At 36.9% G+C, this 19,391-nt stretch overlaps 1 protein-coding gene across 4 annotated transcripts in view; it reads left to right on the top strand.

Moving 5' to 3' along the window:
* The window catches only part of RALGAPA2 (Ral GTPase activating protein catalytic subunit alpha 2), a 393,192-nt gene that overhangs the window by 198,454 nt on the left and 175,347 nt on the right, over positions 1-19,391 (top strand). For all 4 annotated transcript variants that reach the window (XR_008529157.1, XR_008529156.1, XM_054574136.1 and 1 more), the window contains exon 25: positions 19,117-19,245. Coding sequence is in view for 2 of the 4 variants with exons in the window: in XM_054574136.1 (XP_054430111.1) it covers positions 19,117-19,245 (129 nt within the window). In the remaining 2 variants the exon portion in view is untranslated. The remainder of the gene's footprint in view (positions 1-19,116; positions 19,246-19,391) is intronic.

Here is a 19,391-nt window from a genome sequence, read left to right as displayed (position 1 = left end):
ACCTCTCCCCATACTGTGGGTCAAACAGCAATATGTTTATTTAACCCTTGTGTGATTCAGAAACATTTCTTGCATGTCCCTGGCCATTGGCTCACTTTCTACCCATTCCTTGCCCCACCTAGTATGCCTTATGAATGATGGAAGAGAGAAAGCTGAACTCTGTGTATCACTAACTCCTTGCATCTGGATTGACATTGACCCAGATTCCATCTGGCAGAGGCACCTATGTGGCACTGGAAAGCAAACATGGGGAGTGATGGGTGGCAGCTATTGTGGAAGTTCTGCTCAGGCACCTACATTGCTGGTAACAAGAACAGGCAGCAGAGTCTCTGCTGGAACTGCTCTGGTGTGCCTGGGTGTTTCTGCTTGCTGCCTTGTTCCCGGCTGTGGAGGGTTCACAGTTGGTTCCCTGGCACTTGTAGAAATTCTGTAAGCCATCTTATGCCATGATATAGATCCCCTTCCGCTTAATCTCATCAGAGTAGGTTTTATTGTCTGCAGGTAAGAACCTGGCTTAGATGGTGACTACTCTACAAAATACTGTGCTAGGTACTGGCAATACATGATCAACACTGGTTTATGTATTTCAGCTCTTAAATGCACTTGCAGCATTTCCCTTCTTTTCTCTTAATTTTGGTTACTTTCTTTGTAGCCAAGAATAGTTAACTTGTTTTAGGAACATTTTTCTTTCATTTAATTTTATATTCTAATGTACCTTTTTGCTCTACCCATGTTAATAAAACATAATGTTAAAAATTATATATACCATAATATTCTATCATAGAAGTTAAAATAGTTCATGATTTTCTTAACAAATGTTACAATCTCCTCTCATGAGGTATATGATGGAACAATATAATAATAAACAGTCATTTGTAAAAAAATCTCTAGGGGCCCCTCAGTGAACATAAGACTCAGCAGTGAACTATGAAAGTAAGGTGCAGGGGTGATACTTGTAAATTGGCCATACCTTACTCTTTTAATAACCTCAGACAGCCTGTATCATGCAGTGATATGTAATAATTGCATCACCTTTTCTCAGACAAAGAATTGTCCTTTGATGAAAATTTACTTTTAACTAGAACCATATATGTTACATACACATACATTTATAAACATGTTTAAGGCTAAACATAAATGAATATTCAGTTTCAGAGTATGAAGGATTAAGATGGCAAAGTAGGGACCTTGTTTATCTCATAGCCAGGGAAATAATTTTTTTTGCATCTTTTTTTAAATCATGTTTATTCTATTACATTTGTCTCCATTTCACTCTTTGCCCTCATCCACCCACCCCAACCCCCATCCCCGCTTCTGCAGTCAATTCCCACACTGTTGTCCATGTCCGTGGGTCATTCATGCATGTTCTTTGTCTAGTCCCTTCCCCTTGTTTCCACCATTGTCTGCCTTCCCAATCCCCTCTGGTCATTTTCAGTCTGCTCCATGTTTCCATGCATGTGGTTGATTTAGTTCATTAGTTTATTTTGTTGAATAGGTTCCACTTATAGGTGAGATCATATGGTATTTGTCTTTCACCGACTGGTTTATTTCACTTACCATAATATACTCCAGTTCCATCCATGTTGTCACAAAAGGTAGGAGTTCATTCTTTTTTTTTTTAATGCATATTGATTTTATTTATTTGTTTTTTTAATGTCAGAATCCATTATAAAATATTAAAAAATTTAAATACATTATAAACTCTCAGCAATTAAAACAACATGACACCAGCACATAAATAATCAGGTACATCAAGGAAATAAAATGAGCATTCTAGAAACAAACGTATATATCTGGCTAACAATGAAATATATGATTAAACTGATATTTCAAGTCAATGGGGAAAATAAGGCTTATTCAACAAATAAGGTGCATGGACCACTATTACCTGAAATAAAACAAATATAGAGAGCCCTGTTTCACACTTTATGCAAAAAATATATTCAGGTGAGTTAGAAATCAATATGTAAAATCTAAGGAGTTTTAGGAGAAAATATAAAATAATACTCTTCTTACCCTGAAGTAAAATATTCAAACCCAGAAACTATAAAGTACAATGTTGACAATATGACTATATTAAACATTTAAGACTACATAGTAATATACATATAAAAAAAGTTAAAGGGCAAGTAATAGAATAGGAGAGTATTTGCAACACATCTTAAAAAAGGGTTAATAGCCTTTCTTTTGTTTTTTCTTTTTAGGAAAAAAATTGTACATTTAATAAAAAAATGGATAAAGAATACCAAAAAGTCATTTAAAGCTTTTTAAAAATAATAGAAATAGGCAAGAAATATACAAAAACAGGCTTAGTTTCAACAAATAATAAAGTAACAACTAAAATAACACGTCATTGTCACAATCAGATTAATAAATATTAAAAATATTGGTAATATCAAGTATTGGTGACCTGTGAAAGGAACTGGTATTCATAGACTCTTTTTCTTCATCTTCTTAAATCAGTCCCTTTAGCATATCTTGCAATGCTGGTTTGGTGGAGATGTATTCTTTTAGCCTTGTTTTGTCTGGGAAACTCCTTATTTCGCCTTCCATTTTGATTGAGAGCCTTGCTGGGTAGAGCAGTCTTGGCTGAAGGCCTTTGCTTTTCATAACTTGGAATTATTTCTTACCATTCCCTTCTGGCTTGCAGTGTTTCTGTTGAGAAGTCAGCTGCTAGCTGCATTGGGACCCCCCCGCCCCCCGTATGTTACTACCTGTTCCTTCCTTGCTGCCTTTGGGATTCTCTGTTTGTTTTTGCTGTTTGCCATTTTAATGATGATGTGTCTTGGAATGAGCCTCGTTGGGTTCCTCTTGAATGGGACCCGCTGTGCTTCCTGGACTTGTGACTTTTTCCTCCAGTTAGGGGAGTTTTCCATCAGTACTTTTTCAAACAGGTTTTCTTTCTCTTCCTCCTTGTCTCCTTCTGGTATCCTCATCATAAAGATATTACTATGTTTCAGGTTTTCTAGCATTTCCCTGAACTCCTCTTCCTTCTTTTTGAGTTTTTTTTTTTTTTCTTTTCTTGCTCCTTTTGGGAGCTTTTTTTCTACCTTGTCCTCCAGCTCACTGATTCAATCATCTGTTATATCTAGCCTGATTTTGATTCCTTCTACTGTGATCTTCAATTCAGAAATTGTATTCTTCATTTTCTCTTGCATCTTGTTGATAGTTTCTATGTCCTTTTTCTTGCTGATATAGTTAGCGGTAAGTTCCTCTTAGTTTCCCTGTAGTTTTTTGTCACTCTCTCTGAGCTCACTGAGCTCATTGAGCTTCCTTAGAACCGTTGTTTTGAACTCATTATCTGATAGTTTACTTGCCTCTGTTTCATTTCCCTTTCTGGGGATTCCTCCTTTCCTTTAGATTGGGGGTGTTTATTTGTCTTCCCATTATTCTTGAGACTCTTCTTTTTTGCTTCTGCTTCTTAAGTTGATCTGTCTTGATTTCCTTACTTTGTGGTGTGAACTTGTATGGTGGGAGACTGCTCTTTTTTCTTTCTGGATCTGCCTCTGATGATGTCAGCTGTTGACCCTGTCTGACCTTAAGCACTCTGTTCAAGACTTCCAGGACTCTACTGTCTGTGGCTATCTCCTTCAGTTGTTAATCTAGTCACTCTGCACTCAGCAGTCAGGCTATTAGGCACCATAGGGAGAACCAGAGTCCATCCTGGGGGTGGAGTTATTGGGTCCTCTCCCACTGCTGCCGCTCAGAGGAGTGGTCTGCCTGAGCAAGTTGACTGCTGCTGTAAGGGGAAGGAGTCAGCACTGGGATCCTGCTGGCTACTCTCTCCATTCCCTCCCCAAAACCTCCGTCTCCAGTCTCTCCTCAAGTGTCTCTTAACCACTCTGCACCCCCTTTAGCCGGGGATCTACTATCGGTGGCTGCCACTCTGTACTCAGCAGTTAGGCTTTAGCACCGCAGGGCCAGGGCTGAGTCCCTCCTGGGTGCAGGGCTATTGTGGAAATAATTCTAATACATCTCAAAGTATTTTTTCTTTACAGAATTTTTTTTTTCAACCAGTGTTTGAATTCATGGGATTTTAATGAAATGCTAGCAGGATAATGTGCATATTTATGAATTTAAAGGTTCACCTGATGTTTAGAGGATTAAATATTAACATTGAGATGTTTCACTAGAAGAAATTTAGCACGCTAACTTAAAAGCTTCATTTAAAAGCAATTCTTATAAATCATAGGGTTGTACAGTGAATAAAAATCAGAGCAATTCTAGGTCTTATTCCAAAGGTTTTTAAGAAGGGGAAAATGTATCTTCCAAGACTACAGAATAGAAGCTAGCTTCAAAAATAACCAACGTTTGACTTTTGCAGATGACAAGCCTCTTATTGGAAGCTAAAAGACCGGGGTGTTAAGTTCAGCTTTGTCACCCACTGGCCATGGGGACTTGTCAGACCACAGGTGGTCAAGTGAATAAGCTAGACCTGAGGACGTGTAAGGTCCCTCCTACTGAGCATGCTTTGATCCTCTGATTTATTTCTAAGCACTTTATTGTTAGGATCACATTGCTCTTTACTAAATGTAGCTAAAGGTTAAATAAACTTTTCACTTGTAGTATTTTTCCTTCGTATAGTAAAGACCTAATTAGACTCTTAAAGGAATATACAGCAATATGTACACATAAATGAGAATCTATATTATCAACTTGTGCAAAGGGCCAAATTAGAGATACACAAGTTATAGGAATTACAGTGTGTAGAATGCCCCTCTAGTTAAGTTGGTTTAAAAGGACCTCTCAGAGGAGGTAGAATTTGAGCAAGAATTTCAAAGATGAATAGGATTTACCTGGCAGGACAAGAAGCAGTGTGGAATATCACATGTCAAAGATACAGACCTTCTCAGGCCATGTTCGAGGAATAATGACCATAGTGATTTTGATTTAGAGCCACATATGAGCACTGTAGAGAGCCCTGATTCAGTCTTTTTTATCCAGAGGATAGTGGAAAGCTATTGAAGATTTTTGAGCACAACACTCAACATGACAAAGAAAGCATTTTTAGAAGCTTAAACTATAGTCATTATATGGGAAGGATTATAATCATGAGAGAATGATGATGACAAGCACAGAAAGGGAATTACTTTAGTAGTCCAGGGGCAAGGTAATGAGGACCTAACAAGGACTGAGACACAGGTGGGGTTTGTGTGTGTAAATTTATTTATATGTGTGTATGTATGTATACATTTATGTATATGTATGCATATGTTTTGTGTATAGTGTGCATGTGTGTGTATGTGTGTGTGTGAGAGAGAAAGAGAAATACTTTGGACAGGTAAAATATAATGGTGAGTGGTAAATGTCCTGAGAAGATAGAGACTCCTGGCATTATTCCCATCATTTCTCAAAGCAAAAGTTGGTTCAGAAAGATAAGAAGCTGAATTGATACAAGATAGGATATGATCCCTCTCTTCATCATGGACATTGTCACACAAGGGCAGGCCAGGTACACCAGGGGTTGTCCCCCAAAGAATTCTTGCCTGTTAGGAAGTAGAAATGCATATGAAAGATTTCCAGGTGCATTTTCTCTCCACTTCAGAGAACATGTTTTCTACTCTGTTGGAATTCAGACAACTGATATGCAAGCTAAGTTTTTTTACGTTTGTTAAACTAGAACTTCTAAAGGTCTCTGATATTTTACATATTTGTTATTTTAGTTACTCTTTGTTTTGAGAGTAATTTGACACTGAAAAACTTATTTTTCTAAAAATACAATTTTTATTAGTTTGAATTTACACTCAATAAAATCTCATTAATGTAAATAAAGGTTTACTGGAGCATTAAACAAAACTTTTGATTTGACTTAGGTTTGCTGGAATAGTAACTATATACATTTATATATACTACAAGGATATAGGCAGTGTATGCCAACCTTCTGCTAACATACTAAGTTAATGGTAATTCTAATTGTTATTATTTACTGTATAAATTCAGAGTGATAAAATATAAAATCTATCACATAGTAGTGTTATGCCAACAAGTAATATACAGTGGTTTCTGAGTGTCTCCTATAAGGTTCCATGAGAACATACAAGCCATAGCTTAGTCAAAGTTTTGTTGAAAAAAATATTTATTATAACTTTGTTCAGCCATCAATGACTATGAGACCTTAGATACTGCTCCAAAATAACTGGTAAGTTTTTTCTTTTCTTTTACAGCTATAACACCAATAATTATTTTCACTAAGCTGCAGGCTGAGCCCACTTACACCTGAATAAGGAAAGTAGAAATATGTAGAAGGTAACAGATGGTTGGGGTTTCAGTTATGAGGTTTAACACATGTTCAGTGAACTTGTTTTACAGCTTTAAAAAGGGTAAGATGATAGCATGGGAGGCTGGTCCAGACAAGAAAAAGACTACCCGAGAGGCCAGAAACTCGAGTTTCATTTGGTGTCTCTTTTTGGAATTAAAGATGTAAAGACTTTTAAATGCTATCAGTGAAAAATGTAAGTTATGTATATATGGCTATAAGTGTTTAATAAGCACACGCTACATGAATTAAAGCATAAAATGCAATATAATAGCAACTCAGTGTATGTGGAAAACTGAATTTGTTCATTTGTTTTTACTAAACCATTACCATGTGATATAGTGTATAAGCTGGCCTGCAATTTTCAGTACAGAAAATGTTCTTTTGCCCTGAGATCTGTCTCTGGAAGGAGACTTACTGTTGTCTCCGGAATCTTCCTTAGTAGACTCACTGGTGTGTATCTTGTCTTTTCCCAGACGTAGCAGGCCCTCAATAAATGTGTGGCTTGATGGAAAGTTTTTTTTCAAAAGACCTTCAAACCAGATGGCCTTATAGCAAATAATGAGTGACCAAAGTGCTGAGCTGAACCATTCTGGTTGAGACTCTGGCTCTATCAACTTCAGTGCAGGCATTAACCTTCTAGAGTGGTGAGCTATCCAATGTTCATTTTCCTAGAACAGTGATTCCTGGGACAAGGGGCGGGGGGATGTGCCACCATCCCTACTTTGGGGACCAATGTCTGGAGACATTTTGGTTGTCATAGTGAGGGAGTGATGTAGTCTGGCATCTAAGGGTAGAGGCCAGGAATGCTAGCAACATCCTATGATGCACAGGTCCAAGACAAAGAATTTACAGTCTGAAGTGTCAATACTGCTCAGGTTGAGAAACCATGTTCCAGAAGAGTACTATGCAGACCACACTAGGAAGAAGAAGAAGCAGGCAACATAAATTAAATGACAAACTCAGTAATCAAAAAAAGTATAAAAGACTAGCTCTATCAGTTTAACCAAGGAAATTGTAACATACACAAATGTAACCACGGAGATTAAAATGAGAGGCAAATGTTCAAATTGGACTAGATGAAAATCAATGATATTGAACTGTTTTTCAATAAGGGGGTGGGTGTAATTTCGTATGGTTCAAACTTAAAAATTTCTGCATTTACATTTTAAAAATCAATTTAAGAAGTAAAATATGGAGTGGTCTGATTACTTCAGTGTCAATATGAAAAACATCTGAGATTGGTTTTGTCTGGAAGCCCAATCTGCATAAGTAGTATAAGTCTTCACTGGCAAAGCCCAAGACATTGAAGCGTGAATGGAGGGAGGGAAGGGCTCAGGGTGGTTCTCTTCCTCCCATGTCTGCCACAGAAGTCACTGAGAGGAAGAAGGATGGTAAGAAAATGGCTTGTGTGGTGAAGAGTTAGGACGTGGGCACAGATCATTGCTTTCTTCAAATGTCTGGAGCCTCATCTGTGAGGAGAGAGGAATCAGGCTGTCTTACTTCGAGTGTGGGGACTGTTGTTACGACTCTAGCTCACCACCAGAGACATTTTCTAACCCAGTACCCTGTTCAGGCATGGAGGGTGATAGATTTGAGGTTTGTATGCGTCTTAAAATGCTGTTATTCATAAAAGGCTATTTGCCTTGGCTCTCTCACAGGCAGCCTGGGCAAGAGGGACATCTACTTTAGAGCTTTAGCCCTGGCCTTGCACTTAAGTTGCTGCATCCTTGAGTCAGTGACCACATACCCTTCTCTGACTTGAGCGTCTTATTTTGTGAAATAAGCTTATTGTTATTCTTCTCTTTGGGGCCTTGGAAAGGTGAGGACAATCAGGCCTTCAGTAGGCGTGGTGCAGTCACTGCAGAAGGGAATTGTTTGAAATATCACTTGTTGACCTGCAAGACCATTTTTGCCCATTTAGATGTCTAGGAAAGTTTTAAGAAAATTCACATTTTTCTTTAGACAGGGAAGGGCTGAGAGACAGCAGTATTTCAAGTACTAAATAGTACTGGGGAAGGGTGGTGTTTAACTCCTGTTTGCAAAGGAATGATTTTGAATATAAGAGATTCGAAATCATGACTGTGGTTTATGACCCATAAAGGCTGGTTTGAGTACAAGGAAATAACATCAGGCAAAGCATTTTAAATTGCAAGTTTTGTTTCTGTGAGAGTACTCTCCTTCTGGGAAATAATCTCTTTTTGTCTGTTGATTTCTTTTCAATGCATAACAATAAGTGGTAGTGTGCTAATTGCAGATTGTTCAGCTATTAATGCTATTTACTGGAATACATTTTAGAGAGAACACTGTTTTCTATAGAAACCATAAACAACAGTTTTCCTTTTGTTCTGTGGAAAAACATTCTTTGCTAAGTATTCATGGGCTAGGGAAATTTTAGCAAAAAAGAACCTTTTAGTAATAAGATATTAAAATAGGATACCATTTTTTTCCTGCACTGGAGTCTTGTGTTGAACATGTTCAACATGGTCCTGTTATCAAGAACCAGTGCTTTTGTGTCCTCCCCTTGTTCCCCATGGAGCACTGGCTGTTCCACTGCAGGAGCCCTTTGCTCTTCTTACCTGGCCTTGCTCTGCATAGCTGTCCCCGGGCCCTAAGAGGTCATTGCTGGAAGGCAGGGGCCATGCTTTATTCTGCCTCAGACTCCTCCCAGAAGCTGACATGGTACCTTCAACCCAGTCAGCAATTCAGAAATTCATCATCTTGTTAAATGTTTTGTATGACATTGTCAGAATGACTTGGCTTTCATTTCACACTCTTAATGAGTAGATTTTAAGTTTAAGTTCTAATTTTCAGTGATCTTTACTAAATATTTTAGTAAGATCATGATTAAAATGTGTCTGTAATATGTGTAATATGTATGACCCAGTTTCTTCATGTGATAATTCTGTGAGGGTAATAATTACATATATATGTTGGAAACGCATCTTTAAGCCAAATAGTCATATGCTGACTTCATTTGAAAGTATAACTTTAAAAAGTATTGCTTGCCTTTTTAAATGATTAAGCAAAGTGAATTAGATAATTTGCACTTTAGAGGTAGGTGACATCCTCAAAATGGTAGTGTGCTTTATATATGAGGCTGGTCATTCATGAATGTCAAGTGATGCTGTATTGCCCCTGAGTTAATGTTTTTACTCTTCTTATAAGGAGAAGGAGCACAGGTGGGTTTGTGTCCAGACCTTAGAGCAATTTCTGGCCTTAATTGATCTCCTACCCCATGTCCCTAAAATAAAAAGATTAGATATGTCCTCAGATCTTCCCTCTCTGTTTTCATGGTTCCAATGGAATAAATTCAATACCCTTGTTACCCAAATTCAGTAGAGATGTGTGTTCCCTAGTACATTTCTGCTTCATTCTAAGGTAACACAAGTCTGTAGCTGGATTCCAGCATGGGAGTGAGATGATTATTCTGTTTGGCATCATTGGTGGTGGAGATTAAACCTAAGTTTGTTAAGGTTATGGTTTTATCCAAGAATTTCTTTTTAACGTACAAAGAAGAATCTATTTCTAGTAAATGCATTCCTGAGTCAGGATGAACAGTAAACCTTGGAACAGTATGGCTACCTGTCTCTTGCATACCTGTATTAATTATATATGTGCATATTTCAGTCATTGTGGTAATTCCTACCTTAATGATATTGCTTGCATAAATTACGCATCTCTACCAATTTTGTCATCTGTGAGTGCAGTGACTCAGCTTTTACTTCTGCTCCAAAACATTGTAAAAGCTGTAGAGGACAGGGGTACTAGAGAGTGTGGAGACTTGATTCAGTTTAGCCTCTTCAGAAAAAAGCAACTGGTTGCCTCAGAAAAAGCAGATTTTAATATCCTCCTATGCCATCTTACCCACCCTGCTCCCAAGTCCATTGTAAATTCTTGGGATGTACAAATGCCATTCTGTGTAGACTTATCTCTGAGTTTTCGCCATCATGTTTGGTCCTCTTTCAGAGTGCTGATTTGATGTCCAGTGTTCTGAGAGCACCTTAAGCACACATGAGTGTGATGCAGCCTCGATGCTCCCACTATCATCATTTGCCAGTGGCAACTCATTCACTAAAGGCTCATTGTGAGGAGTTAATAACCCCTCTAGAGCATTTGCATCAGCCTCATTAAGCCAGCCTGTTGTACAAACTGCAGTGTTGTGGATTTGAGGCTTATCAGGGTCACAACTAAGACAGTCATTGCATACCCAGACCACAGCATCTTCAAGGCATGATTGGTACAGCTGCTAAGTCACTTCTTTTTATGACCCTCCAACATTTTCCATCAGCTTACGGATCATAAATGTGCCAGAATTTCCTGATGAGTTTGCTCTCTCTTCAGTCTCCCCATTATAGGAAGCACATATAAAAACAGTCCCTTGTGATCCATGGGCTGGAAGCAGGACATTGTGTTGGTCAGAGCAAAGGGGGCTGTGTATTTTGGTCACATAGCTGGGGGCTTGAGGCTGAGAGAATGATCTGAGCCTTGTGATGATGGGTAAGTTCTTTCCCAGAGCCTCTGATTTCTCAATACCCTCAGGATCCTTACACTAATTCACTAATATCTAAAAATGTTTTGAGAAAAGGTTGCTCTTGGGTTTGGATGCCACATCATAGGCTCAGGCTTTCTTCCCCCCAAAGAAATACAGGCATTTCCCTTTTAAATTTCCATGTTCTCCCTAAGATCAGAAACAGCACAAGGATATCCATTCTCACTGTGTCTGTTCAGAGAATGGTGTCCTAGATAGTCTAACCAGGGCAATTAGGTTAGAAAATTATTTAAAAGGCATCCACACTGGAAATAGAGAGATGCTATCTATATTTATAGGTAACATGATTTTGTATATAGAAAACCCTAAGAAATACACATTTCTTAAGGTTCTTCTTAGGGAAATACACAAATAATAGAATGAATAAATGAATTCAACAGGGTTGCAGGATAATCTATGTACAAAAATCAATTATATTTTTATACAACACAATAAACAACTTGAAAATGAAATTAGAAAAACAGTTCCACTTACAGTAGCATCAAAAACAAAATTTTAGGAATAAATACAGCCAGGAAATATAAGATGTATATACACTGAATACTACAAATTGTTGCAATAAAAATTTAAAAGGACCTAAATAAGTGGGACTATACCTTATATTCTTTGATTGGAATACTGTATATTGTTAAGATGACAATAATCCCCAAATTTATCTATAAACTCAACACAGTCCCTATCAAAATCCCAATGGGCTTTCTTGCAGAAATGAAAATGCTGATCCTAATATTCATGCGCAATTTTAAGGGACTTTGAAAAGCCAAAACAGTCTTGAAAAAGAATAAGATGAGAGGATTCACACTTCCCTACTTCAAAATTTATTCCAAAGTTACAGTAATCAAAACAGTAGGGCAGTGGTGAAAGACTAGATACATATACAGATGAGTGGAGTCCAGAAATAAACCCATACAACTGTGAACAACTGATTTTCAACAAGGGTGCCAAGAGATTCAGTAGGGAAAGAATAGTCTCTTCAGCACATCATGCTGGGACAACTGGATATCCACATACAAAAGGATGAAGTTGGACTTCTACCTCACACCATATATAAAAATGAACTCAAAATGTTCATTTGAGAGCTAAAACTATAAAATTCATTTTAAAAAGAGATAGGAGTAAACTGTTGTGATCTTGGACTTGTAGTGAATTCTTAGGTATGACACCAAAAGCACAAGAACAAAAAAAAAAATAGATAAATTGTACTTCATCAAAATTGGAATCTTTTGTGCATCAAAGAAAACGAGCAAGTAAAAAGAGAACTCGCAAAATAGTAGAAAATATTTGCAAATTATGTATCTGGTAAGGGTCTAGGGTCAAGAACACATAAAGAAGTCTTATAACTCAACAGGAAAAAACATAAACAGCCCATTTTAAAAATGGTGAAGGATTTAGACATTATCTCCAAAGAAGATACAATAATGAGCAATGAGCATAAGAAAAGATGTTTTTATATTAGTAGTCACCAGGGAAATGCAAATCAAAACCACAGCAAGATAACCATTTCATACTCAGTAGGGTAACTGTTATACTATTTTCTTTTTTAAATGATGAGAAATAACAAATGATGAGGAAGTGAAGAAATTGGAACCGTCCTACATTACTGGTAAAAAATATTAAATGGTATAGCTACTACAGAAAGTTTGGTAGTTCCTCAAAAATTAAACATAGTCCCCTAGCTGCTGTGGCTCAGTCGGTTGGCATGTCGTCCTATAACCAAAATGTTGTGGGTTCAGTTCCTTGGTCCGGGCACATACTTAGGTTGCATGTTTGGTTCCTGGTCAAGGTGTGTAGGATCCCCAGTCTGGGCGCATTCAGGAGGCAATGAATTGATGCTTCTCTCTCACATCAATGTTTCTGTCCTTTCCTTTCTCTAAAAAAGCATTGGAAAAAAATGTATTTGGGTGGATTAAAAAAGTTTTTTTAAAAACAGTTAAACATAAAATTACCATATTAACCAGCAATTTCACTTCTATGTATATACTCAGAAGAATTGACATCAGGTATTCAAACAAAAATCTGTATACAGATTTTCATAGTAGCACTATTCATAGTCACCAAAATGTGGAAACAACCCAAATATCCACCAGTTGATAAAACAGTAGACAGAATGTGGTCTGGCCATACAATGGCATATTATCTGGTCATAAAAGGAATAATGTATTGCCACATGCTGCAACATGGATGAACCTTGAAAACATGCCAAGCCAAAGAAGCAAGATTTTTTTTAAAAGGCCACCTACTGTACTTACTGTATGAGCCATATTCTGCAATGTCCATGATAGGCATATTCATAGAGACAGAAAGCAGATTAGGTTGCTGGATGGAAGGAGAATGGAGAGTAACTGCAAATGGGTAGAGAGTTTCAATTTGAGGTATTGAAAATATTCTCAAATAGTGGTGATAGTGCACAATTCTCTGAATAGACTAAAAACTGAGTTGTACCCTTTAAAGGGTGAATTTTATTATATGTAAATTATGTCTCAATGAAGCTCTTACAAACAAGAAAAAGACCAGTTAAGATAACCAGGTGATATAACAACTCCAGTATAAATTAAATTCATATGTATTTCCTCAAAATCCATTAATCAATCTCCCACTTTTCCTGAGCATCTTCATCAGTATAAAGGCAAGGAGAGTTTTTCTCTATAGAGGTGGGATTATGTTTAAAGCAATCATAAAAAATACGGGTTTGAGAGTTACAAAGACTTTCTTAGCCATCACCTGGTTGTTCCCTCTCTCCTGAACTCCCGATGCCATGTACACTGTCAAAGCAACTCCTGTATCTATCAGAAGTTCATTTTTTTATGATGAGATCCACTAGGGCAATCATGTTTCCCATCGTGGAACCAATTTATATATCATGTCATACTTCTCCTGGACTTGATAACAGTTATACTGAGAGAAGTCACATTTTTCTGGCATTTGTAAAAATCTGCTTTTTCTCCAGATTACCCAAAGGTAATGTAAAGGACATCAGTTTGGATCTTGAGGGTAATTTTTAGCTTTGTACTGCTATATTTTTATTTCCAGTAACTTTTCTATAAGTCCAGTGCTTGTGATATGATCTGCTGTGCTTTTTTTAAAAAACCCATATTATAAAGGCTTTATTTTTATCAATGAAAAATGCTCTTTGAACCAATATAGAGCATGGAAGAGTCCAGGGTAGCCTCTTGGGGTATGAAAAGGATGTCTTTGTGCATATGTTGGGGCAGACTCACTAGCAGAAGCAAGAGAACCAAGCCTTGGGACATTGAGAGCTCTTCAGATCTGAATTTATGGTACTAAAACCTTTTGGTCACTGAACATTTCTGAGCTTTTCCAGTAGGGCAATAATTGATACCTAGATATTGGTACTGCAGGGTTGTGGCTGCCTTTTAAATTGTTAAAGAAAACTGAAATTGTATCTAGGTTCAGTGTTAAAAATATCACTTTCCATTCAAATTTTTTGATAATTAGTAATTCCACTTGAGTGTGAACGAGTCATACCGTCTTACTAACCAGATTAATGGGATAAGCAAATCTGAGAATTACCCATTTACCAAACAAGAGCTTCCTATAGAATTTTCTAGATAAAAGGCAGGTATTTTTTCTGAAGAAAAGCAATGAAGTCATTAATTGTGTAGCATTTTAGTTTTCTTAAAGTAAAAAGTTAAAGGAGGAGTTCAGTGGTTTTGCATACATAGATTTTATTTCTTAACAATTCTGTTTGGCCTCTTGGAAGGTCTGAGTGACTTTAGGTGGAATAACCGGATCTGTTTGCTCCTGAGGAGCAGGCGTGAGTTCCCTAAGAAAAGCCTGAGAGACAGATGGCTGGCTATTATGTTACAACCATCATCTGCTGGGCCATGAGCAAATATTAAGTGAATAATATATATGTAATTGGTGTGAAAGTACAGTTGCAACATTTCTAATTGTGTTTGAAGGATGGGGACTTCTTGAACATTTGTATTTCATAAAATACTATTTTGAAATGTTTTTTGTTTACAGGGTTAATACATTTTAAACTATTTTAAAGTGAACATTTTCCCTCATTTTTGACACCCCTGTGCGATATTTTGAATTGAAATGGCCTGTAATGGCCCTTTTTTTTTTATTTTCCATAACAACACGAGCACTAAATTATAGCTGTGCAATTATGTAAACAATGGAAATGCTTCAAGAATGAATCCTTCCTTTTAAATTTTCATTTTGTGTAATTGTTGGAAGGTTTGGAACCATAATAAACAAAATTATTTTACACATTTATCGTTCTAAAGGTCAATTATAAGAGAACTAAAGAAACAACACTATGCAAAATGAATAAACCAATTTCTGTTGCCATCACCATATGTTTTTTCTTATCACTTATGGTTTTTCCAGTTACTGTGTACATAGCATTCAATTAAAGCGATTCATTTACCAGGCTGAATGTGGTTTGTGTTTATAGAACTGTGCTTTGGAGGAGAGGAAACAACACGCCTCTATTTGAATTACCTGATTTTTTGTAAGATCAGTGATAAGAAACAGATGTTCTCACCAGTTACTTTCTCATAAACCTAAATCTTTTGATAAGCTACAAATTCACAATTATCTTTTTACAATCTAGTTTTCCAACTCTGTGTGTAGCATGTTTGTGAACTTTCAACCAAAAACAAGAAAAAAAAATACTAGTTTTGTGGTCTGCTTACTGTATAACAGCATTTTAAAGAATGAGTTTTATTTCCCTTGAAGAAAAGCTTATGAAAGAGTTTTATCTATGTTTTAAACCAGTGAATTTTCAAGAGTAAACAATTCCTACTTTTCATTGAGCTTATGGTTTATGTATTATTTTTTAGTCTGTTTAGAGTGTGAAAAAGAAACTAATTTTTGCTACTGGAATCACTTGTACAGGGTAAATAGAAGAATGGAACCTAGAAAATATATAAAGATCATTTTCCTGTTGGTTTTTTTTTTTTTTTCACATACACTATGGCTGACTGTTGTAATGCTTTGCTACCGATGTTACTTGAAAGCATTACTTTTGCTAGAGTGTTTTAATTTCTAGGATAATGTAATCTAAGACACTCGTGGCATCTTTGAAATGTTTTTAAATGTTCTTTCTAAATATCAGCAAAATGATAACTCATAGAATTCTGCAAAGTAAATTTTAGAAAGTAAAATCTTTCATAGTCTATTTTTGAAAAAAAATTTTTTTTACTTGTCACTCTTTACTTCTATATGGCCCTTTTTATTTTACAGAGGCATGTGTTCACATGTACCATACCATTAGATACCGCTCTGTAAAAGGAAATCATCCCATTTAGTGGAAGGGAAATGTAAAGCCCCAGGCATGACACAATCTGTTGATCACATATACTAAGCCTTGAACTGGTCTCAGTTCTAGAGAGACATTTCCTGCTGGTGGTCACAATGGAGGTGGTACTGAATAGCGTCAAATTGTACAGTGGGAATAATGGCCCCTTTCCTATCCTTTGACTCTCCTGGGTATTTTCTGCTTACAACACAGGATACTCATTTTCCATAATAATCTTAAATTCAAAAAAGCCATTTACTTTGAAAACAGACAAATAATATTCACTGTGAATGTGGATATGACAATAGTCAGCGAGGTTGTACATGAATGATAGACGTTTGGGAATTAGTGTTCTTTGCTATCTATATATAAAGCCCTGGAGACTGTGAAGAAGGTTTCAGAGTCTCAAGATTTTTATTTTTCCAAAGATTCCATTTTATAGCTACGATCTTAATGTATCTAGGGGAAGGTGAAAATAGGAGTCTACCAGAAATGAGTGGAGCATTTTCTGGATGTCTCTCTATTGGGAATATACAGCTGCTCTCTTTTGAGTGCCACACAGTTATTCCTAATTTTAAAATGTTACCACAAAGATAAAATCATTGGGTTTTTTCATTATAGTGTAGATAAGCAAAATAAGCAGGCACATGGGCATAATTTGGCAGACTGGCCATAAATTTCCCTGTTTAACCCACACATTAACCTACTCCAGTGCCATCTTTAACTGGCCACAGCAGTACAGGCCCTGCTTTTCCTTAGGGCTCTGTCTTATGTGGGTGGCAGGGCAGGGTAGGCTAGCCATCTGTTACTTTGCTCTCTCTTTCCAATCTTCTTGCCCATAGAAACAGGTTCCGTTGAAGTAACTGGCCAAGGTCCAGGGGTATGGGGAGCCGTGTGACTTTACCTTAGCTACAATGTATTTCTGCTGTCTTTAGCGTCAATGCCAATCTAGTAATTTTTCGTGAAAGCCCCATTTACATATCATTGCCGCTATACATAAGAATCTCATAAAGCAAAATGGATTTCATTTATAAATTTTGGCTTTTGCTTATTAAAGTATTTAGTTCATAATTACCATAAACTCATCCCAGAAAAACATTTTTAAGTTAAAATTCTAAATACCAGTTGTGAAAATGGCATATTTGATATAAGTATGGGCTAAAGATATTAAAAATCTATAGTGTTCAAGGCTTAGTTCCTCATCTCAACAGATGGAATTAACACTATAAACATAATAAAGTTAACATCATGGTTGTTTGCATTATTAATCTTCAAATGCATGGCATTCTACTACCTTGCTAGCCAGGTTTGCACGAATCCTTTCATTGCAGCATATGTCAACAGAAATGTGCTTCCATCTGCTGCTGGATAGCTTGATGCCTGATATTCTGAGACAAGGCCCAGCACAATGCGTACCTCTGTGAGTAATTACAGGTGTGTGGTGGGGAGCCCAGGGCATTAATCAGAGGCTTAATTATGAAGAAGGTGGATCTTTTGTTCCACGCTTGGAGCATGAGTTTACCACACACTTTTTAAACTGTAGCATCCATCTGCTAAGCCCCTTAGAATGTTTGTCTTGGCTGATATGGACCCTAAAGTGTATCAAAGGACATGATTAAAGCAGGTTTAAACATTAACTTGGAAGAAGTGGTTCAGGATTTTCTTTCCTTCCTTCCTTCACTTTATCTATCTCTCTATCTACATATTTATTTTTGTGTACAGGTAAAAGTCTGCTGAAATTCTAAAACTTTAAATTAGGATTTGCTGTACTATTTATCATACATGAGCAATAATGGGGTAAGCATGGGACCAGTTGATTTAAGCATATAAACAGCACGATTTGTAGAAACAAAAATGAATCCAATATATAAGGGAAAAATAAGTTTTAAATAAATGTTTTATAAACACAGAAATTCTCTTTTTAGATAAGAAGTGAGAATATTTTGATTACAAAAGACTTAATGTTAGAATTCAGCATGTTGCTATTACTTTGCTTTAATTTAATCAAATTAAATTGAGATGATTTTGAAGGATTTTTGAAACAGCCACACTGAAATCTGAAAAAAGAAACAGAATTCTTTTTTGTATTTTGTTTTTTGTATTTTGAGGCTGACTATAGGTTGTATAACTACAAGTAGCATAACTATAGTACATTAGCATTTTTGACTAATGTTTATTGCTTTGAACTACATAAACGTAGTTTTGGGTTTTCTTACTAATCCCCCTTGCACGCACACACTTTTACAGATGGTTTCATAAATGTGGCCTGATCATGGGTGGCATGAATGTTGTCCAGTGGAATCCTGGTCTGGTCTACCACAGACTGAATGGTGTGACTGCCTCAGAACAGAGCTGGTGGGCGGGGGCCAGCTAGCCACTCACCAGTGAGAGGCTGTTCTAAATACAGGAATACCAGGTATCTGGGCAGTTGGTGTTCTTCACACGGCGCACTGTGAGAGAAAGGCTACTGCTGCACTTTTTTATGTGTACCTCGCAATCACATTTACACTCAGAGCCACACCAACTACCTGACCTTAGAATATGACCAATCAGAATACTACCATAGAACTCCATACATTCCTATTGTTTAACACATGAAATTACATGAAGAGTAAAAATCTCTATCCCTTTGCCTGCCTTAAGATTTTTTAACATAACAGTATGTTTAACTTTTGAAAACTGAGGAATATGCAAAGTGATAGATATTAAAAGGTTTTATTTGTATATTTACCTTAACACTCCTGTAGCTTGTCCAAGGAGCTCACCTTTAGGTGGAAGGCATAAGTGTCTAAGCTCAATGTCACAATTTAGATTTTGGACAAGTCATCTTAGAGTTTAGTGTCCCAATTCTCTTATATGTAAAATGGATACAATAGCCCTTGGTCTAACTCATCTCTGAGTACCCCTTTTACTGAGAACTTTCTGTAATTTGTGTACTCTTAAGATTTTCATATAGTGGATATATAGAGACTAATCGACTCTTTGGAATTTTGTTCTTGAAAATTACAGTTGTGCTTTTTTTCTCTTCCCTTTTAGGATATCTTAAATACCATTATAAGGCACTGTCCACCCCGTTTTTTTTCCCTGGGTTTGCCTGGCTTTTCAATGCTGGTGGGGGACTTTATCACGGCTGCTGCCAGGGTCCTCGCTACAGACATGCTGGCGGTGAGTATGACAATGCTCAGCATCCAAACTCCCAGGAGGCTTCACAATCGCTAACAAGGTTCAGATTTCTCCACTCTTAACAGGTGTTGACTCATTAGTGCAATGTGAAACTGGGCTCTCGGGTAGATGCCCTGGCAGCTGATGTG

Source organism: Pteronotus mesoamericanus, unplaced genomic scaffold (genome assembly GCF_021234165.1).
Source record: "Pteronotus mesoamericanus isolate MK-2021 breed Mesoamerican mustached bat unplaced genomic scaffold, CSHL_Meso_final contig_25, whole genome shotgun sequence".
Taxonomy (NCBI): Eukaryota; Metazoa; Chordata; class Mammalia; order Chiroptera; family Mormoopidae; genus Pteronotus; species Pteronotus mesoamericanus.
This window is presented reverse-complemented; position numbering and strand designations above follow the sequence as displayed.